We start from the raw sequence: 9,842 nt of genomic DNA on the forward strand, positions 1-9,842 counted from the left end.
TCCAGCTTCCCCTTAAATGTATCTCTGCTATTCGCCTCAACCACTCCCTGTGGTAGCGAGTTCCACATTCTCACCACTCTCTGGGTAAAGAAGTTTGTCCTGAATTCCCTATTGGATTTATTAATGACTATCTTATATTTATGGTCCCTAGTTCTGGTCTCTCCCACACAAGTGGAAACATCTCCTCTATGTCTACCCAATCAAAACCTTTCATGATCTTAAAGACCTGTATTTGGTAACCCCTCAATATCACTTTCCCAGAGAAAAGAGCCCCAGCCTGTTCAGCCTTTCCTGACAGGTATAACCTCTCAGTTCTGGTATCATCCTTGTAAATCTTTTTTTGCACCTTCTCCAGTGCCGCGATATCTTTCTTATAATATGGAGACCAGAACTGTGCACAGTGCTCCAAGTGCAGTCTAACCAAGGTCCGATACAAGTTCAACATCACTTCTGTGCTTGTGAATTCTATCGTGTAGTGATGAACCAGTGCTGGGTTTGCTTTATCTGGCCTTGTTAACCTGTGTAAATTCTTTGCAATCGCCCCAGGGAGTGGAACACAGGCCGTGTGCAGTCAGTATGTGGAGGATTGAAGCTGTTTGTAAAGTGTTGGAGACTTGTTCCACCCCCACAGTCCGAGCCTCCCTTGTCCCGGCTCGCACTCATTCCTGTCGCTGAGGTTGTGTCGCTGTGTTTTATTGGGAACAGCCATGTGCAGTGTGTGTCTTGTCTTGTTTCTGCAGACTGTGAGTGTCACTCTGATGGCTCGCTCCACCATCGCTGTAATGACACGGGATATTGTGAGTGTAAGGAGGGGGCGACAGGGCCCAAGTGTGACAAGTGCCTGCCCGGATATTATTGGCACAGAGGCTGTCGAGGTAAGTAACCATTCCAGCACCAGCCCCTCCCCTCACTCGGCCCCGGCTTCTGTGTGTCAGGGTCAGCAGAGTATCCGATAGCAGAGATACCGTGGGGCGAAACACAGAGGCTTTTAGTGAGTGAACCCTCCTGGACTCTCCCATCACCTGCCGCACAATTAGTGGCACTGTTCCTCGCAAAGGGAGGTCTGGAGTACAGTGAGGGGCATTTCATAGAATCACACAGCACAGGAGGAGGCCATTCGGCCCATCGTGTCTGTGCTGGCTTTGTGAAAGATCTATCCGATTAGTCCCACTCCCCGCTCTTTCCCCATAGCTCTGATAATTTTTTCCTTTCGGGTATTTATCCAATTCCCTTTTGAAAGTTACTATTGAATCTGCTCCCCCTGCCCTTTCAGGCAACGAATTTCAGGCCACAACAACACGCTGCGTAAACAAAATTCCAAATATATTGTATTTACTACATTACCTTTATCGATCCTTTTATGGTACTTCTTCATAGAATTGAATAAGTTTGTTCAAGCATGACCTTCCCTTTTAGAATCCGTGCTGACTACTCTTTATTATATTTTCAGTGTCTCGATGATTTTCTGTTACATCTTTGAGTAAAGATTCCATTATCTTTCCTAGCACCGACGTTAAGCTAATTGTTCTATAGGTTCTATCTCCTTTTTAAATATAGGAATCACATTAACTCTCCACCAGTCCTCTGGCACTATTCCCTTTTCTAATGAATCTTTATATATATGCAACAGTGCCTCTGCTATCTCTTCCACAACTCCTTTTTAAAATGCGTAGATCCAATCCATCTGGACCTGGGGTTTTACCGTCTCTAAGTTTGATCAGTTTATCAATTATCCCACCCTTTCTATCTTAAATCTCTTTATAACTTTTTGATCTCTTCTTCTAATGTCATGTCCACCATGTTGGTGTCGCTGGTAAATGCTGAGGCAAAGTAATTATTGAATATTTCTGCCATTTTGCTGTCATTACCTGTGAGTTTATCGTGTGTGTCCCTCAGTGGCCCTCTCCCGATCCTCATTCCCTCATTGTTATTTATGTGTCTGTTGAATACTTTACTGTTGCTTTTGATATTCCGTGATCATTGAATTCTCTACTTCCTCTTTCCTAATTGTTTCTTCACTTCTTTTCTCACCTCTCCGTTTTCCCTTTTGGAACCCGGGCTGACTATTCTTTGTTATATTCTCGGTTTCTGGATGTTTCTCTAATAAAATGTTGCTGTGACAGTGTGATCCTGGGAGCGGCGACGGTTGGAACAATCTGTAACCTGGGGAGATTTTCAATGAGCTGACCTTTCTTTTCTCTGGCCTCTTGCAGCGGGCGTGTGCGATAACTTGCTGACGCGGTGTGAGAACGGAGGAGTGTGTGAGGACAATGGGAGGTGTGTGTGCCCCGCTCCCTACACCGGGCTCCTGTGTGAGAAAGGCCAGTGTGGGGAGGGAGTGGGAGGGTGTGTCTCCCAATCCCCGCGGGACCCCACCTTACACCAGGTGCTGCTGTCGCTGACTGTGCTGCTAACCGCCGCTAACGGCCGCCCGCCGCTCTGACCGGCCTCCAGCGCCATGGTCTCTCACGGGAAGCTGAGAAGAGTGCAGGAGAATCCAACGTTTACTGCATCGCCGGTAAAACACGCTCCCCTCCCCCACCCCCCGGGAAAGGCAAACTGGAACCGAGGCCGGAGCCCACCCAGCCCGACTGGATCTGAGAGCCCGGAAGGAATGGGCAGTCAGTGGGGACTGGACTCTCGCACTCCCCGCGGGGCCGAGGCAGCTGCTAATATTCATTCTGTAATCGCCAGCCGCTCGGCCCATGTCCAGCTTTGGGACAAAGACAGAAAGAAAGGACTTGCATTTCTACAGCGCCTGTCACCACCTCAGGACGGCCCAAAGCGCCTCACAGACAATGGAGGACTTTTTCAACAAACAGCGATGTGATAATGGCCAGACAATCTGTTCTAGTGATGTTGGTTGAGGGATAAATATTGGCCAGGACACCGGGGAGAACTCCCCTGCTCTTCTTCGAATAGTGAAATGGGATCTTTTACATCCACCTGAGAGAGCAGATGGGGCCTCGGATTAACATCTCATCCAAAAGGCGGCACCTTCGACAGTGCAGTGTTCCCTCACTCCCTCCCTCACTCGCATGTTACACTCCATCACTCTCATTCCATCCACTCCCTCCCTCCCTCACTCACTCTCCCCCTCTCCATCCCTCTCTCTCTCCGTCCCTCTCTCCCTCACTCTGTGTTCATCTCTCCCGCTCTCCCTCCCTCCTTCCCTCTCTTACTTCCTTCCTGTCACTCTCTGTCCCTCTCTCTCACTCCCTGCCACCTTTCCTTACTCCTTCCCTCCCTCACACCCTCCCTCATACCCTCGCTTCCTCTCCCTTCCCACCATCCCTCTACCCCTCTCTCTCTCCCTCTCCCCCCCTCCCCTCTCTATATCTCTCTCTCCCTCTTTCCGTCACTCCATCCCACTCAACCCTTCCCTCCCTTCCTCCCTCTCTCTTCCTCCATCTCTCTTCCTCCCTCCCTCTTCCTCCCTCCCTCTCTCTCTCTTCCTCTCTCTCTTCCTCTCTCTCTCTCTTCCTCTCTCTCTCTCTCTCTTTCTCTCCCCCTCCCTCCCTCTCTCTCTCTCTCCCTTCCTCCCTCCCACTCTCCGTGGCTTACTCCATCCTTCAGCCTCCCTCCCCCTCCATCTCCCTCTCGCTCACTCATTCTGTCCCTCCTTCCCTCTCCCTCACTCCATCCCTTCCTCATTCACTCCCTTCAACTCCTACTTCTCCCTCCCTCTGTCTCTCTCTATCTCGCTCCCTCCCTCCCTTTGTCACTCTCGCTCTCCCTCCCTCTCTCCCTCCTTCATCCCCTTCTCCCTCCCTCCTTCATCCCCTTCTCCCTCCCTCCTTCTCTCCGTGTCTTACTCAATCCTTCACCCTCCCTTCCTCTACATTCCTCCCTCTCACTCACTCATTCTGTTCCTCCATCCCTCTCCCTCACTCCATCCCTCCCTCCCTCACTCACTCCCTCCAACTCCCAACCTCTCCCTCCCTCCATCCCTCCCTTTGCCATTCACTCACTCCCTCCCTCTCCCCTTCCTTCCCTCTCCCCTTCCTTCCCTCTCCCCTTCCTTCCCTCTCCCCTTCCTTCCCTCTCCCCTTCCTTCCCTCTCCCCTTCCTTCCCTCTCCCCTTCCTTCCCTCTCCCCTTCCTTCCCTCTCCCCTTCCTTCCCTCTCCCCTTCCTTCCCTCTCCCCTTCCTTCCCTCTCCCCTTCCTTCCCTCTCCCCTTCCTTCCCTCTCCCCTTCCTTCCCTCTCCCCTTCCTTCCCTCTCCCCTTCCTTCCCTCTCCCCTTCCTTCCCTCTCCCCTTCCTTCCCTCTCCCCTTCCTTCCCTCTCCCCTTCCCTCCCTCTCCCCTTCCCTCCCTCTCCCCTTCCCTCCCTCTCCCCTTCCCTCCCTCTCCCCTTCCCTCCCTCTCCCCTTCCCTCCCTCTCCCCTTCCCTCCCTCTCCCCTTCCCTCCCTCTCCCCTTCCCTCCCTCTCCCCTTCCCTCCCTTCCTCCATTACTCACTCACTCCCTCTCCCTCTTCCATCTCTCCCTCCCTCTCCCACGTACTGTCCCTCCCTCCCTCTCCCTCCATCTCACCGTCACTCCCTACTTCACTCCCTCTCCCTCCCTGCGAGGGTTATTGAGTGGGGACCAGGCCTCGCTCTCGGTGTATCGTGATGTGAAGGGGACTTCGAGCGGCCTACAGCCTGGGCTTCAGTGAGCGTTGCAGTGATCCTGGTCGCTGGGTTTTTGTGTAATCGCTTCCCCCGAGTTCCTCCTTCTGAAATCCGGCTCCGATCCTGGCCTATCCACGGGGGTTGCATCAGTCCCATGTGGAAATAATCCTGAGCAGCGATCGGATCGTCAGTGCGTTTATTGATTCTTTTGTATAAGATGGAAGTTATTTTCTTGCAATCCCACAAGTTGCGATGTAGTTTGTGTATGAATCGCGGTTTGTGTTGGTGAATATATCTGTCACTGTGGAACTCCCAGAGATGGGAACAATGAGACCATTTTCTGGGTCTGATTTTCCTGGGCACAGATTTCTCTGTAACTGCAATTTGCTGCATCAAAGAATCGGAGTTTTCACCTGAGGCAAGTGTCCTAAGATCCAGCAAAGGACTCATCCCTTTACACTGAACAAGCATAAATGCTCCTGCAGCAAGTGTCGTGGGTCAGACTCACCGGTCTGAGCTGTGTGTTGGAGGGACAGGGGTGGAGGGGTTGGGTGAGGGGTGAAGGGGGAAGGGGGGGTTGGGTGGGGAGGGAGGGGGGAGGTGATCTATGGAGGGGGAATTGAGGGGGTGGGAGGCGGGGAATAGGGAGAGGGGGTACGGGAGGGGAGAAGGGGAGGGAGGGAGGGGGAAAGGGAGGAGAAGAGGAGAGTGTGCAGGGGACGAGCTGAGAGGAAGGAGTTCAGGGGGCGAGGGGATGAGGACAGGGGTTCAGCTGGAAGAGGAGGTACAGCGGCCAGCAGGAGATGGAGGTTTTCCTCGGGGGTTTCGGCTGCCGTGTTTGAAGGGTCCAGGAGCCCGTTCAATGGAGGCGGCGATGGCAGCCCAGCCTTCCCATAATACCGTGCGGCAGAGAAAAGGCCCTATTGACAGCTTGGGATTGCTGCACTCTGTGAAATTGAGCCATCTGACCCCGGACAGGAATGGGGAAGGACAGCACTAGGGTGGCAACCATGGCTGTGGGAGCTTCCTGTGCGTGTAATTGGCTGCCGCATTTCCTACATTACAACAGTGACTACAATTCAAATGTATTTAATTGGCTGTAAATGAATTTTGCATCTACCTGAGAGGATAAACAGGACAGTGCAGCATTCCCTCAGTACTGTACGGGTTTCAAACACCAGGGGGTAGGAATTTCCCCGCACCCGAAACCCCGTTTCCATGTTTTTTTACTCCAGCTGCGGTCAGGTTGCCTCTTGCGTGACATTCGACCCCTTGGATTTTTTTGTTTTGATCTGGAAGTCGGTTATAATGGGGGCGGTGACAACACCTGAGGGACAGAAACATGGCAGTGACAGCAACTGAGGGGTGGAAGTTGTGGGGGGAGTGGCTGCCGCAATGACATCATCACGCGCTGCATCACCGCGACTTTCCCCTTCACTTAAAGGGGAAAGGCTCCGCGCTTTTAAAACTTCGGCCCACTGGGCCACCAGGGAGGGCTCCGGCCGGGCCGGGCCAGGCTTGCCTTTTGGTGGCCCAGCCAAACCCGTGATGACGTGCTTAACACCGATCGGCAGCAGCAGAGCGGTAAGGGGGGGAATGGGAGCACCACCGGGAAACCTCGGGAGGGCAATTGGGCTATCAGCGGCCGTTCCATGAAAAGTCAGCGGCCACTTCACTCCGCAGCATGGCCGCTGATTTTCGGGGATTACAGGCCTTAAGGAAAGAGGCAATTGTGGCCCCCAACACTTAAGAAAACTGAGATTTTACAACACAATGGCTGATTTAAAACTATTTAATTCTCTTGGATAACCGGACTACATATACTACGGGACTAGCTTCATCAATGATAATATATAGTCCCATGTACAGGGGTTCAAACATTCCCACGCTGCATCATTTTGTTCCATTTCCTGGAATCCCACCTCCCACTCCTGAGGTTTACTCGGGGCTGGGTGTAGTCGGTTAAGGTGGTGTGCCCTCCCGATATCCCTCAGGCGCAATCCACTAACCCCTTTAAACAACATTGCCAATTCCACCCTATCCCCCCGATGGTCACCTACTTAAAACCAAAGAAACAGGGAATCCATTGTGACTCTGCTTAAGAGCCATGGGGCTGGATTTTTCACTTTTTTGGCATGCACAATGCGCACTTAACATCCATTTTACTGCTGAAATGATGTATAACGCCCAGATACTGCCCATTTAGCCACAAAATGGAAACTGACGGACATTTTTCGGACATTTATCGGCAAGCGTTACTTTCCCCATCTGCGTAACGCCAGGAAAAAAATAATACAGCCTGCCCACTTTTTTTGGGCGGAATCATCAGAATGTGTGAAATCTACGCCTATAATATCGCCCAGCATTACTTTCTGCACGTAATTAACACCGAGATTCAATAATATCGACCGCCTACATTTTTTTGTCGTAAAGATCACATTTGCCAAAACTAACACCCAGGAGATCGCCTAGCGTCACTTTCACCACCTCGCACACATTTCGCCCACAATATCGCTCGCCAAAACACTGCTTTAAAAAAAAGTGGAACTTTTCTGAACGAATCACAGTGGTGTGGGCGCCATTTTTTAAATCGCAGGTTGCTTCATTCAAAAGATGGCTTCAACTTCGGGGAAATTTGGATTGACTCTGGAGTTCTTCTCGGGTGAAGTGACCATCTCAACAGACATATTTTCAGACTGAACAATTGGGGCTTTCAGTGTCTCAGTGTCTCAGTGTGCCAGTGTCCCAGTGTTTTAGTGAGGAAATTATTGCTTGTGATCAATCGCTATCATACTTTCATTGCAATGGGGCCAGCCATTGCTCAGCCTGCATCGATTAATACACAGATCCTGCAGAGGGCAAATGACTCAATGTGTGATGCACTTCATTATTTGCCCAATTTAAGACGTGCAAGAATGAGGAGGCGGTCCAGACCATACACACCCCGTGCTTACAGGGAAAAGAGATCTTACTTCGACGTGTCCGAGCACACCTGCCTTCGGAGACTGCGCTTCCACAAGGTGGTGATAAATTAAATGTGTGAGCTCATCGGGCCACATATGCAGCCTGCCATCAGGACATCAGTGTCGGTCAGGTCAAGGTTACTGCGGCACTGTCTTTCTCGGTGTCTGGTTCCTTTTGGGCCTCCGCCGTCGAGATTTCCTCTCTGTCTCACCATGCCACCCATCGCTGCATTAGGCAGGTCACGGAGGCTCTGTATGCACAAAGGATGGACTTTATCAGCTTCTCCATGACCACAGAGGCTCAGACTGACAGGGCTGGAGCATTTTACTGAATTGCTAAGTTCCCCTGGGTGCAGGGAGCAATACAGTGCACTCACATCGCCATGCGGCCACCTTCTCAGGACCCAGACCTTTTTCATAACAGAAAAGGATTTCACTCCCTGAAGGTCCAACTGGTTGTCGACCACAGCCAGATCATAATGGCAGTGAATGTCAAATACCCGGGCAGCTTCGATGAGGCTCACATTAGCCACCTGGCTGATGACCCCGCTGTGTGACACCCACACCGAGGCCGAGAAGCGATACAACCAGAGCCACAGAGACACATGCATTGTGGTCCAGAAAACAATAACTGTGCTTAAGCAGCGCTTCAGATGTCAGGACCACTCAGGAGGGGAGCTACAATGCAACACTGAGCAAGTAGCTAAATGTGTGGTCATGTGCTCCATGCTGCACAACCTGGCTATCAGGAGGGGACAAGAATTGCCAGAAGGAACTGATGCTCCACCTCAGGAGAGAGAGGAAAAGGACAACGAGTGCCTGGACATTGACCAAGGGCCAGACAATCAGGCTGTCTATGCAACCACGCCCACAACTCCCTGCAGACTGCAGGAAAGGGCCCGTGGTGCTACATAGCTGCAAGACTCTGACGTGAGAAGCTGATATCTGAACGATTGTCCTGAAGGAACATTGCTGTGTGTGTGCAGCTCACCACCATCAAAGGTGGCCATCACCTTGGTGCCAGTTTAAGTTTATGTTGATTGAAGTTAAGTTTTATTTAACCCTTTCATATTAAGGAATCACCAGTGTGTAACGGTTCAGTTATCTGAAAAAATGCGCAACAAGGTTATGTTCAATAAAACATTTTTTATACCAACATTGGTCTAAAATCATAAGTATCATGGGCAAAAACACCCCACACCTCACTTTTTCCACCATTGACATCAATCAAATAGTCAACATGTCGAGCAACACAGAATACAAATGTAAAGCAGGAGGGTGGTCCTCTCTCCCCTTACATTACAAGAAATTGCATACACCCAGATGGAGATATAACACAGCCATCACCTGCGGACATGCACCTCACTTTCCTTCCGCCCGCCCCTTCTTCTCCCCACCTCTACCCCTCCTCGCTGCACGCCGCCTGGCCGAAGAGGTCCTCAGGTGGTGCCTCATTGCTGGGGATAAAGGCAGAGGCGGTGGTTGCATGGGTATGGGAGCGGGGGATGCCTCGGGGAGAACATTCTCTGATCCAGAAACAGGATCTGGTCCTGTCTCTCATCTGTCATTCACAGTGATGGTGCGGAATCTAGGGGTGGAATGCCGCGCTCCGGGACCACTAGGAGGCCTATGCCAGCAGTGTTCCTGGCTATCACCTCCAGGGCCTCCGCCATCTGCAGAACGTACTCAGTCATGGTGGCCAGCTGTCGGGACATGCCCCCCAATGCATCGAGGAGCTGGTCACCAATGTCTACAGTCCTCCTGGACAACTGTATGATCAATCCGCTCTCATGCCATGCTCGTGGATGAGACCTGCTGCGTCCACGATACCTCCGCGGGGTCGGCGCTGTCCTGGGGACAAATGGGGTGCCCTGTGGCAAGGTGCTTGGGACTGGTATCACAAGAGTGGAGGCAGGAATGACCCGAGGAGCTCTAGATGGCCTTGGGGTGGAATGGCTTCTGGAGCATGACGATGCAGGTTCCTCGAAGTCCACGCTCTCATCCATAGAGAACAGACACAGCGGACTGATGGGCGAGAATTTGAGCTCCTCAGCACCAGATGTAGGATCGTCCGGTGAGTCCGGCCCCACACCCTCACCTTCCAGGCTTGGTGGTCTAGTGCTGCTGGCTGAGCTGCAAAACACAAATGAGATTATTAGAGGAGAAGGGGTGCTAGAGTCACAAGGTGATTCCAGCGCTACACACATCATATGCATGACAAAAGCACCACCGCCCTCAAAATCATCGCAGACATCACATTTCATG

At 51.7% G+C, this 9,842-nt stretch overlaps 1 protein-coding gene across 1 annotated transcript in view; it reads left to right on the top strand.

The window, feature by feature from the left end:
• The window catches only part of LOC139268004 (netrin-G1-like), a 36,964-nt gene extending 33,602 nt beyond the window's left edge, over nt 1-3,362 (top strand). The window contains exons 6-7 of the mRNA XM_070885969.1: nt 741-875; nt 2,214-3,362. Coding sequence (XP_070742070.1) covers nt 741-875; nt 2,214-2,443 — 365 coding nt within the window. The 3' untranslated portion in view covers nt 2,444-3,362. The remainder of the gene's footprint in view (nt 1-740; nt 876-2,213) is intronic.
• The last annotated feature ends 6,480 nt before the right edge of the window (nt 3,363-9,842 follow it).

The sequence above is a fragment of the Pristiophorus japonicus genome, chromosome 8 (assembly GCF_044704955.1).
Source record: "Pristiophorus japonicus isolate sPriJap1 chromosome 8, sPriJap1.hap1, whole genome shotgun sequence".
Taxonomy (NCBI): domain Eukaryota; kingdom Metazoa; phylum Chordata; class Chondrichthyes; family Pristiophoridae; genus Pristiophorus; species Pristiophorus japonicus.